The 21,058-nt window shown below is 45.3% G+C and overlaps 1 protein-coding gene across 1 annotated transcript; it reads right to left on the minus strand.

Moving 5' to 3' along the window:
- Positions 1-1,585: 1,585 nt before the first annotated feature.
- On the minus strand, positions 1,586-20,505 carry RNASEL (ribonuclease L). The gene is given in 9 exon segments (XM_082702866.1): positions 1,586-1,814; positions 1,816-1,924; positions 2,591-2,727; positions 5,747-5,879; positions 6,957-7,162; positions 8,357-8,442; positions 15,467-17,110; positions 17,367-17,477; positions 20,397-20,505. Coding segments are annotated over 7 exon segments (2,238 nt in total). The 5' UTR covers positions 16,941-17,110; positions 17,367-17,477; positions 20,397-20,505; the 3' UTR covers positions 1,586-1,721.
- Between the last annotated feature and the right edge of the window lie 553 nt (positions 20,506-21,058).

Genomic DNA, 21,058 nt, shown 5'->3' on the forward strand with positions numbered 1-21,058 from the left:
GAGTGGAAAATACATCAGACTTAATGCCAAAAATATGCTCAAATCAAGACACTGGTACTTCCTAGCTATGTATTAGAGTAAATCAACAGGTCTCCATCCTTACTTGCAAAACGAGGATAACAGGACCTACCTCCCAGGATTGTTTTGAAAACTAAGAGAGAAAATATGTGGGTGTAATTTATAAATTATCAAGCACCATTAAAATGTCAGGTAGCATTATTATTCATGTATGAAGATGGCTCATTCATTTTTCAATGAATATGTATGTGGCAGACTTTTTGCTAGGCATTAATGATACAAATAAATTATAGATATGTCTCATTTTTTATATCTATATATCTATATAGCTATCTATATACTGATATATCTATATCAATCTATATATTAATATCTATCTATCTATATATTGATATTGATATATATCTGCTATATGGGCCCTTAAGATCTTACATTCCAGTAGGGAAGAAGCATGCGAAGGTGGAGAGAAGCATGCTCTGGTGTGGCTATGGGTGCTAGGGAGCCAGAGAGAGCCCCTGGACTGGGGTGTGGAAAGTGAGGGTGTTCAGGAGACTTCTTGGGAGGTGACACTGGAATTGTTTCACTACAAATTCAGAAGCAAGAAAACAAATCCAAGTCACTCCTCTGTGAGGTGGTCCACATAATCCATGGTCCTGGGCCCCAAGTCAGTTCAAAGGTGTCCCAATCCCTTAAGGCAGAGTTTCTCAGTCTTGGCACCACTGATATTTTAGGCTGAATAATTCCATGGTGTGGGGGGCTATCCTGCGCATCGTAGAATATTTGGCATTATCCCTGACCTCCACCTACCAGATGCCAGTAACACCCCCTTATCTCCCAGATTTGAAACCAAAAGCATCCCCGGACACTGCCAAATGGCCCCTCAGGGGCAAAACTGCCCCCAGTTGAGGGGCAGTTGAGAACTACTGCCATAAGGTCGTGGAAAACCAGTGTAGGTGGTTCTAGAAGGAATGCAGTTCATACAATCAGTTCCTAGGCTTATTCTCGGTGATCAACAAAGAGTGAATGAATGAATAAGTGGACTCAGTGAATGAATGAGCTTCCTGGAAGCCCCTTGACATATTCCTTTTGGGATCCATCCAAAAGATTCCTGGGCTAGTAATTAAGTTCAAAAGTACCCACGTGAGAGATAACAATAACACAACATGCGTTTATATAGTGCTCTGTGCACATTGTATGATCTTGGGCAAGTAGGTCCAATTCTCGGAGTCTCAGGTCTGCCAGTTCTTGTGGGTTTTTGGGTTTTTTTTTTTTTAATTTTATTTTTTAAGTAATCTCCACACCCAACATGGGGCTCAAACTCACAACCCCAAGACCAAGAGTCACATGCTCTACCGACTGAGCCAGCCAGGTGCCCCAGGTGTGTTAGTTCTTCAGTGGAGATGACAAACCCTAGCTTGCAAGGTCATTGGGAGAAGCGAAGGAGATAATCCAGCCCTAGAGGTCTAGGCACTGGTTCCATTGGTGCCACTGACAAAAGAAGTCTCAGCGGGGTACCCCACCCCCCAGCTCCTGCCAGTAAGCTTAAGCTGTGAGAAGGTCCCGGAGGGTAGTTTGAGCGTATTCTTGTCTAGTCATAAACATGTGGGGAATACTGAACACTGTGCCAGGACCTGTCACATCCTCACCAGCAATCAGGTTAATTAAGAGGCCCAGAGAATTGTGATGTGCCCAGGATCACACAGCTAAATAAGGACCTCCCTGAAGTCGAAAGCCTCAGCCACCACTTGGGGTTGACCTGCATCACACCAGTGCTTTTTCGGATTGTGAGTTTTTGGGGAAATGCTTTCTGTATTCCGTGTTCTGTAGTTTTTTATAGACATACATGACCAGATCAGGAAATCTCTTTTGCAAATACGGGAAGGGTTCTCCAATTCTCGACTTCATGCTGAAATGAAACATAAATGTATTCACGTGATTGCCTCCCAGATCGTCTTCCCCCTTTATAACATCTGGGCCCGGAGATTTCTTTGCTCCCTCCATTTCTAGAGCAGAGCAAGTAAGGATTTTGGAATCCGACAGAACAAGATTCATGTCCTAACAACTCTTCAGCTAACTAGCAACTTAATTTTTGTGAACCCCAGTTTTATCATCCAGAACATGAAGATGATACAGTTCCACAATCTCTTACCTACAGTTCCAAAATCCAAAAGAGCCATAAAAACTGCAAGGTTTTTTCATGAGTTTGCAGCTAACATTTTGGGTCGCAAAATCTGATTTCACTAACACGGGTCTACTTTTTAGATGTTTACAGTACTACATTCACCTTACCCAGCTGCCCGGCCCCCAACATTGCTCCCCACAAGGGAGTTACCACCCTTCTGTTCAAGAGGGCTCAGCAAAAGTTAAGAAGGAAGAGGAGAGCTTGCCGGGCACGTCCATTCATTGTGAGACCCTTGTGTTGGCCCTTTTCCAAATAGGGGAAAGGAATTACTTTTCATTTCATCAAAATAAATTTTCTTCCTTCTAACAAATAGCAGATATCAATTTAGAATGGGATTTTTTAATCATTGTCGTGTCATATATGACTTCCAGGAACAGAAATAATACTCACTTTTTATTTTTGTCTTCATTAATATGTTCTCCCAAATTCCGGATGAACTTTAACAGATCACTCAGAGTGTTCTTATAAGCAGGCTTTTTTTTAGTTATATAAAACTCATTCATTTTATGCATAACATATGTGTCAATCTAAAACACAAAACATTACACAAAAATGTGGTAGCACCACAGAATAAATCCTCACGGGACATTAATACAAAGAGGCAAATTGCAAATTTGGGTATATGCCCAAATTACCACTAACTAATAATGCAAATTAATAGAAAGAAACAAATGGAAGTAAATACCATACACCAAAATGCTATCCATAGTTCTGTCTGGATGAAGGATCATAAGTAATTCTACATACCAGTCTCTATTTTCCAAGCGAACTATTTTCCATGAGAAATTAAATGTATTCAAACATGGTTTAGGAATTCTTTGGCTACTATACTGAGACATTTGTTCATCATATTACGCAGTTTTTATCCTTGTGGCCACCCACCCGAGTTGGTAATTGGTTATGTTTCCCCTTTGAAGAGGATTCGTTCAGACTAACATCAAACCTGGCAGCCATTGCCAAAACGAGTGTCCTTGTTTTTGTTTGACTTTGTTTTGAATTCTATTTCCAAAGCTGTCATGTTTCTCCTTGCCTCTAAGTGTCCCAGAGCAGCTTCTCTCAAGTCACTGCCTCTCTCTTTGTGCATGCACCTGTGTCGATAGCTGTCATACTTAGAAAGCGTGTCTGTGTGGCAGGATGGGGTGGCCTGTGGAGAGGAGGCAGCAGCAAACACGGGAAAACTTGGCTTCTCCATGCGGTCGCAAAACTGAACAACCGACCATGAAAATGGGCAAGTCACAAAAAGCAACAGAAAATCAAAATCTCACAGGGGAACTAAGAGATAAGACTTGAAGGCCTCAGAATTCAACGTTAAGTCAGTGAAGCTTAGGGGAAAAAAACTGATGAATTGGGAAAAGAAAGAATGGGTTTTCCATCCCGATTGTGCCAACCTCCACCTCTCCAGCCCTGCCTACTTCAGGTCACACGTCTGAGTCTCCATGAGCTCAGCCGTGAAATGCATTGGTGGACTTGATGGCATCACAGCTTCCTGCAGTGAGCAGCTTTAGCACACGGCCTCAGCAGCCAGACAGCCTGGCAGCAGATCCTAGGGCTGGTTCTTGACCTTTGGAAAAATGCTTTGTCTGTGCCTCCGTGGGCCCACCTGTGACATGAAGGTAATTAGCTCAAAGGCTGTTATAAGGATTAACTGGAAACTCTCAGAAAGTCCTGGGAACTATAACCACCATATAGTCAGCACCAGAGAATTGTCAGCTGTTATTGTTATCTACTTTGGTTTCCAACATCTCTGTTCCTACAAGTTTACATTCCAGCTGACGTTTTTCTTTAAAAAACAATTTATTTATTTATTTATTTATTTATTTGAGAGCGAGAGAGAGAGAGAGAGAGAGAGAGAAAGCAGGGGGAAGGGGCAGAGGGAGAGGGTGAAGCAGACTCTCCACTGAGCAGGAAGCCCCCACATGGGGCTCAATCCCAGGACTCTGGGATCCGGAACTAAGCTGAAAGCAGATGCTTAACTGACTGAGCCACTTAGTCACCCCTTAGCTGAAGTTTTATAGACATTCATTACCAGAGTTATGGCACTCTTACTCCATGCTAGGAATTCAACAGTGGACAAGACAATGGATAGTCTCTTCCCTTGTGGAATGTAAAGGGGAGCAGGAAAGATGGACGCCAAGGCAGCAATTATGAGTGTGATGTATCATCTAGAGGTAAGTGAGGGAAGGAAAGCAAAATGAGACCCAGAAACAAAGACGTGTGGGAGAAGCCGTCCTAGATCAGGCATAGGATAGAGCTGTGGGTCTCAGTCAAAGACCTGAGGATTATGGATTTTCCCATAGTGCTTTGCACAGTCTCTGAGCTCCCCAGCATGCATCACACAGGCAGTGCTTCTGTGGGTCTCTCAGCCCCCCATGGACCATGCTGTATTCTGCTTCACATGCCCATGGGCTCGCATAGGTTCAGCAAGTAACTGGTACTTGATAGATGTCTGCTAAGTAATAATAATGAAAGTTCTCGGGGGTGCCTGGGTGACACAGTTGGTTAAGCATCCAACTCTTGGTTTTGGCTCAGGTCCTGATCTCAGAGATGCAGCCCTGCCTTGGGCTCCATGCTCAGCATAGAGTCTGCTTAAGATTCTCTCTCTCTCTCTCTCTCTCTCTCTCTCTCCATCTCCATCTCCCTCTCCCCCTCCTACCTCCCTGCTCTCTCGCTCTCTCTCTCTCTCTCTCTCTCACACACACACACTCTCTCTCTCTCTCTCTCTCTGAAAATAAATAAGTAAATCTTTAAAAAAAAAAAAAAATGAGGGACGCCTGGGTGGCTCAGTGGGCTGGAGCCTCTGCCTTTGGCTCAGGTCATGGTCCCGGGGTCCTGGGATCGAGTCCCGCATCAGGCTCTCTGCTCCGCGGGGAGCGTGCTCCCCCCGCCCCTCTCTGGCTGTCTCTCTGCCTGCTTGTGATCTCTGCCTGTCAAGTAAATAAATAAATTAATTAAAAAAAAAAATTAAAGTTCTGATAGCACTGACTAGATCGAGATGGTGACTTATTTTTTATGTTTTACTGTATTTAGTTCATTAGATGGACCTTTTCCTGAAGAGGAGGAATTTGAAAGATCCCCTTTTCTTCATGGTGTGTTTTCTCGGGCGGAAGCGAGGTGTGTGCAGCTGCTCAGAACTGGGCTGTATATAGCAGCGGCCGCCAGGCTCTCCCTGGATGAGGAGCCCCATGGTGTGGCAGCTCCTCGGGGATAACCTCATTTAATCAGCTACTCTTGTCCCAACGGTAATAGGATCATTAGCCAGGCCCCTCTCAGAACCAGCGCTGGAGGGAAAGAGCCCTAAGAAAGGAAAAAGTCTCCTGGCCTGGGATAAGGGAATCCTAAGGAGGAGTCCAGGTGAGAGTCTGTCTGTCAGGAAGGCCTGGCCTCTGACCCAACAGGGCAGAGGGGGACCGGGCTGGAGAGGAAGGCAGGGAAGTCCCCTTTTCCACCCCTTGGTTGAGCCAGGCCTACAATATAAAAAAAAAGTTAGAAAAACTAACATAACGCATTACACAGATACTTATTCCAGACCATAGGAACGGTTCATACCTTAAAAGTCCACCTGGCAAAACTTCTGGAACATTCAGATTTTTCAGGTTGCAGTAGTTGGACAATCTCGCTTTTAAACACACCCTTTTTAATGTCAGATTCATTTCCCACATCTCTCAGGGTCCTATAGCGGCTGAGGATGACAAATTATCATGGTCATTCTGTTCTGCCCTCTCTTTTCAGACAGAAAACAATGTTACATTTTGGTGTTTGATGAAAGTAGTAAAACCATTCTTTAAAAATTCTCTAAAAATTCTGCGTGATGGGAGAGGCAGGCGGGCATATTTCTCCCTCTTTCTCTCTCTCCTTCTCTTCTTCGCTTCTTCAGAAAACAAAACCAGAATTCAGAGAGGTTAAGTCTCTGTTCCAAAGATACACAGCTACGAAAGGCCAAGTTGAGAGGAGAGCCTGGGTCTGTTGACTCCCAGCCTGACTCCTCCCCGGACCACCCTACCACTACGGTTAATACTAGTGTTAAATTGTCTGGCCACAGATTAAATACTATTTTAGGTGTATCTGTGAGCTGTTTCCAGATGAGACTCGCATCTGAACTGCTGAACTCAGTAAGGCAGATCACCATCCCCAATGTGAATGGGCCTCATCCAACCCACAAAAGATGGAATTGACCTCTGCTTATCTGATTTCTTCAGCTGGGCCATTAGTCTTCTCCTGGCCTCAGCCCTTCCAGCTCTCAGGCCTTCAAACTCTTCCTGGAACCCACATTCAGTGCCCCTGACCCTCAGGCCTTTGGATTTGGACTCAGTTACACTGTGGGCTCTCCTGGGTCTCCAGCTTACAGAGGCAGATGGTGAGAATTCTCAGCCTTCATACTGCATGAGCCATTTCTTTATTAAAAAAAAAATTTATATATATATATATATATATATATACACACATATATATACATATATGTATATATATACACACACACACATACACACACCTGAGTGGCTCAGTTGATTAAAGGGCCTGACTCTTGATTTCAGCTCAGGTCATGATCTCAGTGTCCTGAGACAGCACCCCACATCAGGCTCCCTCCTCAGCACAGCATCTACTTATGACTTTCTAAATAAGTAAATAAATAAAATATTTTTAAATAAATCTATATTTATATTTATCATTTGGATATAGATAGATAGATATCATGACTCATACACTCCCTGTCTCCCTTCTGGAGGAGGCCCGGAATATGCAATAAACTTTTACTTACTTCTCCCAACTCCAAAAGAAGGGATGACCCAGCAGGCCGTTCAGGTGCCCCTGCACGTTGTCTCCTGCGTTAAACAGGCAACGAATGAGGTCCCGAGTTTCCTCATCTGGAGAAAGTCGAATCACCTCTTCATTACTTTTAGTCTTCAGTGTCTCAAAAGGGACTTCTCCCTTCCTCACCACATACAGGACCAGCCATCCGAGGGCCTGCAGGAAAGCCACAAATCAAGTCAAAGTTACCTGTGAATCATCACTTTGTATGGGGGTGTGATGCAGGTTATGACCAAATGGAAAGTGAGAGAAATCTCCAAGAGTCCACAGGCTTGGTAGGGAGAGAAGACACAGGTTCAGCATGGAGAACCCTTCAAGACAGTATATAGTCCCCATGGTTTAGGATTATAAGGAGCAAAAGATAATCCTAGGTCAGAGTGGTCAGGGAAAACTGCTTAGAGGAAGAGGAATTTGAGCTGGACCTTAAAGTTTGGATCGAATGTCAATAAACAGAGGAGAGGAAAACTGTTTTCAACAAGGGAAATGCAGGACTCTGGCTGGAAACTGGGACTTTGGGTTGGGACTATGTCAAGTGCCAGAAAAAGGAGCCAGTCCAGGTCCATGGGACAGGATGACAGCCCCAAGAGTTGGGCCATGACAGGGCAAAAAGGCCAAGGAGGGGCCAGCATAAGCACTTCCTATAGCAGAGAAGGCACCACTCAAGGAAGGAGCTAAAATCCTTTTAGCAGCAAGGGCCAGAGGTGGCTGGAGAGCTCTTGCCCCAGGGTTGAACGTTCTGCGTCCTGGAGAAGCCCCCAGGACCGAGTTGCCTGGACAGGTCAGAGTCAATCTGGGAGCTTTGGAACCCAGGGGTCAGGCTCTGTTTCTGCTGTCTCCTCCCAGGAAAAACAGCTATTTCAGGCTCTTCACCTCTGTGGCCAAGATTAGTCTCTCTCAAGCAGGGGATCTATCCCATCCCTCACAGGGTTTCAGAAGGCCTTCGTATCTGGTCCTCCTAGGAGGTCAGCATACAAGGTCAAAGGAGTGCGGAGGAAAAATCCCATTTGCTTTGTCTTCAGGCAGGAAATACCTCCTGCAGGAACTCTGGAGGTCATCTGGACATATCTCCTGGAGGTAATTTTAGAAGCCGTGTGGCAGGCTCAATTCATTTACTCTCTCCCGGTAGAGGAAGAGAGGGAACCAAATAGATACAGAAAGGAGCCTCTGCAGGCCTGAGAGAGGCCATTGTCTGCAAGGGCATGAAGGCAGGGAGCCCTGAGGGAACGCCTTGAAAGTCAGTTAGAAGAGTTAAAATAGAAATGATGTCTAATTGACCAAAGGAAATAAGGGAAGGAACAGACCAAATAAGGAAGCAGAGAGATGGGAAAGTAAAGCAATTGTAGAAACTACCTGTAGATCTCTCTTGATTTCCTGCGGCTCTCCAGCCCACTTGACGCTTTCATCAAAATCTGCCAGGCAAATAGCATTCTTGGAATCTAAGGGACAGTTTGTAGAGATGCCATGAATATCCTCTCTCTTCACCTTGTAATTAACTTAAATAAATATGTACCACGATGCGCTATCCTCTCTGAAGAAGGCAATAATAAAGCTTATATCTGCATGGCTGTTTACGCTTCAGAAGAGTCACGTACACTGTGTCATTTGACCTGTTAGGTAACTGCCAAGGGCAAGATTTAAATTTCTTTTATTTCTAGACCTGGGGGTGGGGAAGGTCGAGGATAAATTTAACCTGCTCCTGCTAGGGCAATTCCTGGGGGCAGTAAGCACAGATTTATAAAGGAACTGCTGGCCGGAGATACGGCTGACTTCCTGAAGCTAAATAACAACTAACCAACGAGACTCCAAATCCAAGAGCAGCTCGCCACAGGCCCCCACTCAGTCAAGCCCACCAACCACAGCCCTTGCGACACTGTCATCAGTTACCGCGGATTAACCATGTGCTTGAAATGAGCCACTGCTTATTAGCCCTCTTCAGAATCGTTCTCCCTTGAAGGAAGCCGCTGAGTCTTCCAGAAGAAGGATGCATGGATGGGCGAGGTCAGGAGGACCAGACGAGAGGAGAGCAAGTCAGTGATCTGTCCTTGAAGGAGGGGCTCCTGCTCTGGCTTGAAGGTGTCTAAGAAAGCTACCGGGTAACTCTGGGTGGTAGGATGGTTGGCACAATTGTGTGCTTCTCCAACCCCTTTGGTTCTGAACTTAGATATCAAAGTTGGGTGGAAACTCACAGTCTAGCGAAAACAAACCCATTAAATTATTCAACAAGGGTCCAGAGAGGGGGAAGAATGACAGTGAAGAACACAGTACAGGCCCTTTGGAGTTCTGAGTCTCTGAGCAAGGAGACGAATGCCAAGTGAACGTAAAATTACTTGCAACTTTATTTATTTTTTTTTTTAAGATTTATTTATTGACTTCTGAAAGAGAGAGAGCAAGGAGGGAGAGGGCAGAGAGAGATAAGCAGACTCTGCATGAGAAGCACAGAGCCCCATGTAAGGCTCAATCCCAAGACGAGGATCATCACCTGAGCCAAAGGCAAACCCTTAACTGGCAGAGCCACCCAGGTGCCCCAATTGCAACTTTAAAAATGCTAGCCAAGGCACCTGGGTGGCTCAGTGGGTTAAAGCGTCTGCCTTCAGCTCAGATCATGATCCCAGAGTCCTGGGATCGAGCCCCGCATTGGGCTCTCTGTTCAGTGGGGAGCCTGTTTCTTACTCTCTCTCTGTTTGCCTCTCTGCCTACTTGTGATCTCTGTCTGTCAAATAAATAAATAAAATATTTTTTAAAAAAAATAAATAATTAAAAAAAATAATAAAAATGCTAGCCAAAAGTGCAGAATGCTCGGAACTGTATAACAAGAGCCACATGGCTGTGTGTGGAAGAGAAGTTTCCTTAAGGAATGATGCTCGGACACAGATCAGTAGAATTCACGTGGATGAGTGGAACAGGGAAGAGAGAATTCTAGATAGCATTTCCTAAGGCAGAAAGGAAGCTGAGGAATTCCACTCTGACAGGAAGGAGGCCCAAGAGCCTGGAGAGGAGGGATGAAGTTGGAAGTAGCCTGCAGTGAGGTTCAAGGGGTAGAGGGTGCACCTTGGAAACCTGGGACTGGTTTCAGCTACTGGAACTGATAAACCCCCTTCACTGTTTAAGCCACTTTGAGTTCTCTTACTTAAATTTCAAGTGCCTAATGGAACACTTCACATCTCTTCTAACACTTAATTGTTTTAACAAGCCCCAGATTTGTTTTTTTTTTTTTAATTTTTAGATTCAATCGACTGTGAGAGTGCTATAAAGATTTTTAACTCTTACACTTAGTCTCTGCACTTACAGAATCACAGACTGCTAGGAGTTGATGGGCAGAGTTAGGATAAGATTTGCATACCCCACCCCACTGTCAGTGAATCGAGAACCCCTCCCTCCTCACTCCCACCCGAGGGATACCATCTAAGATGATATTTTTTCATCAAAAATTAAATTATTAAAAAATAATTTTTATTTAAAAATTTTTAAAATAAAACATAATTGGGTTACTTAAACAATTTTTTAATTTGTTTGTTTATTCTGCGCTGCTTATAAGTCACTGTTTTCTTGCAGGCTCTTTCTCTCCTTCCTTATGCGTATTCTCTAGCAGTTCTTTCAGATACAGTCTGCAGGTACAAAGTCTTCCTGGATCCGTAAATGTTTAAAAAAAAATGTATTACAACAAATGGTGCTTAGGAAAACTGGACAGCTACAGACAAAAGAATGAAACTGGACCACTTTCTTACACCATACACAAAAATAAACTCAAAATGGATTAAAGACCTAAATGTGAGACCTGAAACCATAAAACCCCCACGGGAAAAAAAACAGGCAGTAATTCTTTTGACATTGGCCATAGGATCATTTTCCCAGATATGTCTCCTTAGGTAAGGAAACAAAAGCAAAACTGAACCAAAATAAAAAGCTTCTACACAGCAAAGGAAACTATCAGCAAAACGACAAGACAGCCTACTGAATGGGAGAAGGTATTTGTGAATGACATATCTGATAACAGGTTAATATCAAAAATGTATAAAGAACACATGCAACTCAACACCAAAACAAACAAACAATTTGATTAAAAATGGGCAGAAGTCCTGAATAGACATTTTTCCAAAGAAGACATACAAACAGCCAACAGACACATGAAAAGATTCTCAACACCATTTATCATCAGGGAAATGCAAATCAAAACCAGGAAGAGATATCACCTTACACTTGTCAGAAAGACTAGAATCAAAAAGACAAGAAATAATAAGTGTTGGCAATAATGTGGAGAGAAAGGAACCTTTATGCACACTGTTGGTGGGAATGTAACTTGGTGCAGCCACTGTGGAAAACAGTATGGATGCTCCCCAAAGAGTTAAAAATAGAGCTACCCTATGATCCAGCCATCCCACCACTGGGTATCTACCCAAAGAAAACAAAACCACTAATTTATACGCACCCTTATGTGCTGCAGCACTATTTACAATAACCAAGATATGGAAGTATCCCAAGTGTGGATTAATAAGTGGGTAAAAGAGATGTGGCATATATATATATATATATATATATATATATAATGGGCTATTACTAAGCCATCAAAAAATAAGATCTTTCCTTTTGTGATAACATGGATGGTCTTGAAGAGTATAATGCTTAGTGTAGTAAGTCGGTTAGAGAAAGCCAAACACCATATAATTTCATTCATAACGTGGAATTTAAGCAATAAACAAACAAAGAGGGGAAAAGGACAAACAAAAAACCAGTCTTTTTTTTTTTTTTAAAGATTTTATTTATTTATTTGACAGACAGAGATCCCAAGTAGGCAGAGGCAGGCAGAGAGAGGAGAAAGCAGCCTCCCTGGGGAGCAGAAAGCCTGATGCGGGGCTCAATCCCAAGACCCTGGGATCATGACCTAAGCCAAAGGCAGAGGCTTTAACTCACTGAGCCACCCAGGTGCCCCAAAAAACCAGACTTTTAAATACAGAGAACAAACGGGTGGCTTCCAGAGGGGAGGTCAGTGGGGGAATGGGAGAAGTAAAGGGAATTAAAGTACACTTTTCATGATGAACACTGGGCAGTGTATAGAATTGTTGACTCATTATACTGTATACCTGAAACTAATGTAACACTGCATGTTAAAAATATCAAAATACTGTATTTATTTTGAATCATGTGTGAACAATAATAATTTGATAGTTGTCTTAGTCAATTCTGGATCCTATAACAAATTACAGTAGATGGGTGTGGCTTAAACAACAGAAATTTCTTTCACACAGCTCTGAACATTGGAAATCTGAGCTCAGGGTGTCAACAGCATTGGCTTCATGGTGAGGGCCCTCATACTGGTGTATAGACAGCCACCTTCTTTGCTATAACCTCATATGGTAAAAAGACAACTAGCTAGCTCTTTTTATAATGGCACTAATCCATCCAAAGCAATTTTGAGAAAGAAAAGAACTGGAGGCATCACACTTCCTGATTTTAAACTACATTACAAAGACCTAGTAATCAAAATAGTACAGTACTGGTATAAAACCAGACACACAGATGAGTGAAACAGAATAAAGAGCCCAAAAATAAACCCACCACACATATGCAGTCAACTAATATTTGACAAGGGAGCCAAGAATGCTTAATGGGGAGAAGAAAATCTCTTCAAATAATGATGTTGGATAAACTAGATAGTTATATGCAAAAGAATGAAAGTAGACCCCTATCTTATGCCACTCACAAAAACTAATTTGAAATGGATTAAAGACTTACATGTAAAACCTGAAACCATAAAACTCCTAGAAGAAAACATAGGGGAAAAGCACGTTGATATTGTTCTTGGCAATATTTTAGATATGACACCAAAAGCACAAGCAACAAAGGCAAAAACAAACCAGTAAGACTACATCACACTAAAAGCTTCTGCACAGCAAAAGAAACCATCAACAAAATGAAAAGACAATGTATAGAATGGGGGGAAAATTATGAATCATGTATCTGATATGGAGAATAAATTCCTACTGTTTTAAACCACCATGTTTGTGATAATCTATTCCAGCAGCCATAGGAAACTAACATACTCAGTTAGCTTTGTTTCTTTGGGTCTAAGTTCTTCTTTTTCATGCACCCCTTTTATGGTTATCAGCACATGATAAATATCTTCAGTGATTTTTGACCGTAAGCCTTACTTTGCAGTTGAGAATCCCTGATGCCCTTTGAACTGCTTCTGTTAATGCCACCCAACACAGGGCAGAGATGGAGGCAGTTGTCAGAACTTCTGCTTTGCGTTTTGCTCAGTGAAACTTGGGAGGTAAGCAGGACGTGCCACTTAGTAGGATATTTTGGCAGAAATCTTGTGGATTTAACTGCTCTTTGTTTCTCTTGCAATCATCAACCTCTAGTGTCTCAAGTAGTAGCCCAGTCTACAGACAGACAGGCTGGGCACAGATGCTTGGTCTGTGGGGAATGCACAGGGTGTGATCTTCCTAGTTTTTACTGATGCAGCAACCTGCCTGTTAGCTGGTCTTGTGTCCTCTCCTGCTTCTGGCTTCCATTACTCCCGAGTGGCATTTCTTTGCACTACTCCCACTTTCAGGAGCAATATTTAGTTGTGGCACCCTGCATCTGTGCAGGCTCCTGTGTCCTTCTCTCATCCCATCCTACCATGTTCAGTCTCTTTACAATTCCTCAAAGATTTCGTCCTGTAAAAGTTCTTTTGTTATTTTGACTCTAGCTAGGAATTCATTTAACAATCTTCTCCTGTCGTTTTAGGGATTTAATATAAGAAACAGATTGTGGTATGTGTTAGGTTCACCACTTGGAGGCAGAAATATAATCAATTCTCAATTTTCTATTGTTCAAGGTTAAGAATAGAAGAGGTGGGGGCGCCTGGGTGACTCAGTGGGTTAAAGCCTCTGCCTTCGGCTCAGGTCATAAACCCAGGGTACTGGGATCGAGCCTTGCATGGGGCTTTCTGCTCAGCGGGGAGCCTGCTTCCTCCTCTCTCTCTCTCTGCCCGCCTCTCTGCCTCCTTGTGATCTCTGTCAAATAAATGAATAAAATCTTTAAAAAAAAAAAAAAAAAAGAACAGAAGACGTGGTATCAGAAATGCCAAAGAAGAGGTAGTGATATGTGGCTGTGAACTTGATATGTGAACATATGTGACTCTTCTGTATCAAGATGAGCGGTTAGAACTGAAAAGGACCCTGCCCTTGGCTGCATCTTGAGGACTCTGCCTCACTTTGTAAAGCTGCACATATTTCTGGCCTTTGTCAGTCTCCCCAGCAAAGTTGCTTAAAACCAGGAAGGAATGCCGCTAGCCCTTGTCCTCAAACTAAAAGCCAGATTCCAGTTGTATTCTGATGTCCACATACTTCTTTCCAGGTCTCATCCAGGACCTTAATTAAATACTGTTCTCTGCTCTCAATACCTGAACCCTCTTTTTGTCTTGTTCCCTTATACCTACCTTAAATCTCAGTGCATGCCTGTAGATTAGGTATCAGTTTCAGCTTAGCCCTCTGGACAAGTACCTAGCCTTTGCTGAGTACCTAACCTACAACATACAGGTAACTTGTCTAACACGTTGCACCTCATAGCGACCTTATGATAGACGTATGGTCCATCTTAGTGAGGAAACTAAGGCTCACAGAACTAAGTGACTTGTTGGAGAGTGCAAAGCTACAAAGCGGCAGGACTAGGCTGCAAGCCTCCCTACACGTGACCAGACTCTTTCTGCTGCACCCCATGGTGCAGCAAGCCAAGACTCTTCCAGCTGCACCCCATGGTGCAGCAAGCCAAGACTCTTCCAGCTGCACCACATGGCCTGGGACTGACACTCAGCTCCACTTCTTTCCATTAATGTTGCTTTCATTGATTTTGGTTTTGGCTGAGGCCAGTGGGTGCTGACTCGTCTGCCCCCTTGCTGTATCTTATCCTGGCAATTTTGACCTTGGTTTTGCCATTAAATGTGCCTGTGTGGCTCAATTAGTTAAGCATCTGCCTTCGGCTCCGGTCATAATCCCAGGGTCCTGGGATCGAGTCCCATGTTGGGCTCCTTGCTCAGTGGGGAGCCTGCTTCTCCCTTTGCCTGCTCTGCCTGCCACTTCCCCTGCTTCTGTGCCCTCTCTCACTCTCTGACAAATAAAGAAAATCTTAAAAAAAAAAAAAAAAAGATCACAGTGGCTACCATCTTAGCTGAAGGAATACACCTTCAGGATTCTCTGATTTGCCAGCTACTTGAGGAACTCAAAATTCTGGAGCTGACTCCATCCAAGACATAACCTTCATACTTGTATTTGCCAAAGGAAATATGAAGTTAGCCTGGTATCATTGGCATCTGCGACCTCCATGTGGGGTAAGGTTCTACCTGGTAGCAAAAGAGACAGCACTATAATCCTGAATCCGTTGTGTTAATCCTCAAACTGAATGATCCACATTTACTCTACTCCTTTCCGACCTGTAAATAAAGACCCCACGATTTCTAAGAGAAGACTGGGGACTCACCTATTAAGATGTTTTGTGGGCTTAGATCCTGGTGTGTATATCCACACAGCAGATGGAGTTTCTCAACAGCCTTAAATACAGATGAGAGAACATTTCGGGCAAACACATCTTCCTCATTTTCCACAGCCTCCCCGCTGCACGCGGCGAAGTGTTCCTCCAGGGTCTGCTCACAGAGGGCAAGACACACATACAGACAGTCCTTGTAGCTCTCACTCCCATAGAATGTCACCAAGTCATTGTTTACTCGGCTGCTCTGCAGACAGGAGACTTCCTGTTGTCCGCGTGTGCTGCCTTCAGAGAATCGCTTCACAGCTACTTCCTGCCCTTCATAGAACCCAAGGTAGATGCCCCCTTCAGAAGTGTCAGCGATTTTATATTCTTCATCAATAAAGATCTTGAGATTGCCAATCATAGGGCGGTATATTCTGCGGAGATGTTCCAAGGCCTTCCCCCAGCGTGAGCTCTGAGGCTTCCAGTCTTCCACAGGAGGGCGACCATCTTCTCTGGCCCCATGAGAGAGAAGCAGCTTTACAAGGGGAGCGTCATAATTGCGTCTCGCTATCATCACAAGATCCCCACAGTCTGTGCTGGCTCCTTTGTTGCATAAGAGTTGAGCAATTTTCTTCTGTTTGAGTTCGACAGCCAACAGAAGCGCTGTTTTGCCCTCACTGTCTGTGTCATCAATCTCTATATGTTCTTGTTCCAGAAGCATCTGCACTAAACCCAAGTCCCCCCTTTCCACTGCCAGGATCAGGGGTGTCTTCCCTTTCTCTCCCCTCACATTGACATCAGCCCCGTGGTACAGCAGAAGGGAAATGATGTCCACCAAGTTTCCATTATCAGACTTCCAAAAGGCATAGATCAAAGCATTTCTGCCCTTATTGTCACGGGCTTTGACATCTGCCCCCATCTCATCAAGGAGGATCTTCAAGATGTCTGCATGTCCATTTTCAGCAGCATCCATTAGAGCTGTGGCCCCTCCTTTTCTAAGCCTCTTCTGATTCTCCGTTGTCTTTCGACTCAAATTCACCTCTGCCCCATTCTCATACAGGAATTTTAAGGCTTCCTCCTCCCCATGCTCAGCAGCTTCCATGAAAGCTGTGAAGCCGTTATCATCACACTCATTGACATCTGCTCCTTTAGAAAGGAAAAGTTTGAGCAGCTCCACATTTCCCACAATCCCAGCAATGATGAAGGGAGTGGCCCCATTCTTCTTCTTTAGACAAGGGTCTGCACCATAGTGAAGCAGAAGATTCACCATGTCCTTCCGGCAACCTTGTACGGCGTTATGCAAAGCTGACCAGCCCCATTCATCCTGGAAGTTGACCTCAGCCCCTCCTTCCAGCAATTGCTGGAGCAGCTCGATGTTTCCTTCTTTAACAGCTTTGAGTAACTGAATGCCATCCCCTGATGTCCTCTCAGTGCCGGAGGGTGTGGAACTCTCCTGAAGGCTGTTAGGGCTCTCGGTCTCCATGACGGTAATTACCACTGGCTACGATTCTGTGCCTTTTCTTTGAGAAAATGAAAACTTCTCTCCTTGGGACTTGATCAAAGAGACATGGAGCTCTTTGAACCATCAGGATAAATAGGGACTATCTGGCTGTGGACCCGCAATATGAGGAAGGAAATATTCTTGGAAGTCTTCTGACATTCCACCAGGAGATGAGCCATTTTGTAATTTTATAAAAGTGAGAAAGCATTTGAATCAGAAAAGTTAATTTTACTAGCGACTTCTTCAAAATACATCTACTGATTTATATAGAACTTTTTACTATAGAATATTGTGAACATATATAAATTAAAAACAAGAAAATTATGACACTGTAGTCCCACCACCCAGAAATAGGCATTGTTAAGATTTCAGAGGATGCCTGGGTGGCTCAGTCAGTTAAGTGTCTACCTTGGCTCAAGTCATGGTTTCAGAGTTCTGGGATTGAGTCTTGTGTTGGGGGGTCCTTGCTCTGTGGGGAGCCTGCTTCTCCCTCTGCCCACTGCTCCCCCTGCTTGTGCTCTGACAAATAAAAAAAAAAAAAACTTTTTTTAAGGCTTTAGTATATTTCTTTATTTTTAAAGATTTTTAAAATTTATTTAAAGAGAGATAGTGCGCAAGCAGGGGAGGAACAGAGGGAGAGGGAGGGGGAATCTCAAGTAGATTCTGCAGTATGCATAGAGCCTGCCACAGGGCTCAGTCTCACAACCCTGAGATCATGACCTGAACCGGTATCTAGAGTCGGGTACCCAACCAACTGAACCACCCTATTTTAGTAAATTTCTATAAATTTTTAAAAAATAATTGAGATCGGGGTACCTGGGTGGCTCAGTGGGTTAAAGCCTCTGCCTTCAGCTTGGGTCATGATCCCAGGGTCCTGGGATTGAGCCCCACATTGGGCTCTCTGCTCAGGGGGGAGCCTGCTTCCTCCTCTCTCTCTCTGCTTGCCTCTCCACCTACTTGTCCACCTAATCTCTGTCAACTAAATAAATAAATCTTTAAAAAAAAATAGCTGAGATCACGTTATGTGAGGATACTGTATAAATATCCTGCTTTCTTTCATTTAATGCCATTGTATAAATAATTTCCTATTTATCACAAAGTCTTTGCAAACACTTTTTTTTTTTTTTTTAAAGATTTTATTTATTTATTTGACAGAGAGAAATCACAAGTAGATGGAGAGGCAGGCAGAGAGAGAGAGAGAGGGAAGCAGGCTCCCTGCTGAGCAGAGAGCCCGATGCGGGACTCGATCCCAGGACCCTGAGATCATGACCTGAGCCGAAGGCAGTGGCTTAACCCACTGAGCCACCCAGGCGCCCTTTGCAAACACTTTTAATGGCTCTGCAATATGCCACCAATCACTTGTTTCATTTCCCTATTACTGAACAGTTTTTTAAAACATTTTTTGAACATGATTTTTAAAGTTAGGATTTTTTAACAATTCTAAATAACGTTGCAGTAAATTTCATGTTTTAAAGCTTGTTTTCTTATGCTAAATCTTATCATAGATTTCTTATGATAGATTTCCAAGAACTGAATGACTGGTCAAAGTGTAACAGCACACCAACAGGTCTGAAGTGTTAATTGACTTCAAGCTTATCCGCTCTTTGCTTGCCGACCTAAGTTCCCTGACCTGTAGCCGAACTAATGTCCTTTCCTTGAGATTTGCAGACCACTGGCCTTGAGGAGTGAAGGACCAGAATTTCCCAGAAGATAAGTCCTGACTACATTCCCGAACAGCTGCCAGAGATGCCGGACCACCTGTTTAGGGTCATACTGACAGGACTGACTGGCCACCTGCCACTCCTGCTCACAGCTTCCACCCACCCCCACCATCTTTCTTTCCCATCCCTTGCCCTCTAAAGCCCTCCGGCTTCCCCTAGGATGGGGAGGATGGCCTTTTTTTTTTTTTTTTAATAAGATTTTATTTATTTATTTGGCAGAGAGAAAGAGACAGAGAGCACAAGAAGGCAGAAGGACAGTCAGAGAGAGAGGGGGAAGCAGGCTCCCAGCTGAGCAGAGAACCCTGATGCGATGCAGGGCTCAATCCCAGGACCCTGGGATCATGACCCCAACGGAAGGCAAGAAGCCCAACCCACTGAGCCACCCAGGCGCCCCGGGAGGATGGCCTTGGAGACATAAGTCTGCCATCTTCCCAGGCTGCCACCATCCTGAATAAAGCAGCCTTTCCTTCCCACCATCACCAGCCTCTCCGGTACAGTTTCGTGAGCAACCCACAGCCAAACCTGAGTCTAGAACCCATTCTCCGTCCGGTAACAAAACAATATCATTGTTTCAAAAATGCTCAGGCTATATTAATAAATATCTTCCATATTCACATACTCTCACTAGAAATAGATGGTCTCTTAAAAGAAAAAGTACCCTCATATATGGGGGGGGGGGGGTGTTTTGTGTCAGTTTGCATTTCTTACACCTATTTGCCTGTCTTAGAGCTCTCAGCGCCTGTGCTGGCTCCGGGCCTGTCTTCTTCAGGCAGGTGCGCTTCTTTTCAAAGAGTAGAGAGAACTGGAAAGAGCTTAGACTCCAACCTCCCAAGACTGAAGTCTGAACCCCTGCTCATTTAACTTCAGACCGTTACTTCCTCACTGTTGTCACATTAGGTTATTCTCAATTTTCCGCTCCCTCTTGCTATAACGTATGGCGAAAATGAGGCATTCGCTAAATGATAGACTGAATCACGTCCCCTCGGGAAACACAAAATTCAGCGATTGCTTCTCTCGCCCTCCGAGCGCGCGCACACCCTGCCCACACGGAGCGGCTGCTGGTGCGCAGTCCAGCCGCCCTCGGTCCCTTGTGGGCCACAGAGCGGCCGTTCAGCCATCGGTCAGCACCCACGCCCCGCTGCCCGCAGATCGGTGCGACTCCACCGGCTCCGGAGCCCGGAAGCGCCCGCGTTCCTGCCACCCGGCCGCGGGGACAGTCGCCGAGCCCTCGCCGGCAGAGCCCGAGACCGAGGGTGCGGCAGAAGCGCCATCACCCGGCCATGAAAACTTGGGACGCGGGTTTGCGCTACCACAGGTGTGAGGCCTGCAGGAGCGAATCACCCAGCGGCGCAGGGCAGGAAGCCGCGGCCCCCGCTTCCTCCCCGCGCCCCGCGGGAGCGAGGAGACCCCGCCCCGAGGAAGGGGCCGCTTCCGGTTCCGTTTTCTCGCTTCCGCAGCGGGGTTTCCCGGAGGGGGGGCGCTGGTTGGGCGCCGCGGGGGCCGCGGCCGAACCCGGCACTCCCCGGGGTGCTCCGTCCGTGAAGCGTCTACCTGTGGCTCAAGTCATGGTTTCAGGGTCCTGGGGTCGAGGTTTGTGTCGACCCCGACCTTGCACGGTGGGGGGCCGCGCACCCGCTGCCCGCCCCGGACCCCAGGGAATCCCTCCGAGGGAACCACCTCGCGAGCCGCCCCGCTGCCCTCCCGGGGCCCCTCTTACCTCCTGAACTCGGACGCGCGCCCTCGGCTCTTCCGCGGAGAGCCCTCGGTCGCCGAAGGCGGGGGCCCGCAGGAGAGCACCTCTTCCGGCGGTGCCCGGCCAGCGGGGCGGGGTTGAGAGAGCGCGAGTGAGTGAGGAAGGAGCCGGGCGCATTTAACCCTTGGCGGGACGGCGGAGGGCCCAGCTGAGGGTCCGGCTCCCAGCCCATCGCCTTCTCGCCCTTGAGGCTTTCAGGCCACAGCTTCCCGCATCATCTGGACCTTATTCCAAATCCCCTACCTGCTTGAGGGAAATGAGTAGTAAAGAAACATGTCCTGCCCATTGCTTTGCAAGTGACATGACCCCCATTGACCCCTGACAGTCCTGATCATGACACCCCTGAGGCTCAGAGAAGCTCAATAAACTCAGAGCCCAAGCTTGCTCACTCCTCTGGGCACACACAACGCTCTCACTGCCCAGAAGTCCACCAGCCTGGCAGTCTAGAGAGTTGGTCCTGTAGCCAGTGCGGTGGCCTTCTAGGGGAGTGACTTCAGGTGGGTGGATGGCTTAACCATGTGGAGTCTCAGGGTCTCTCATGCAACATGGTTTTTTAACATTCCTTCTGGTCTAGAAGTTCTGTTCTTGCCACTTTCCTAGCACGGAGATGCGTACTGTGTACTGAA

This window comes from Mustela nivalis (assembly GCF_964662115.1).
Source record: "Mustela nivalis genome assembly, chromosome: 16".
NCBI lineage: Eukaryota > Metazoa > Chordata > Mammalia > Carnivora > Mustelidae > Mustela > Mustela nivalis.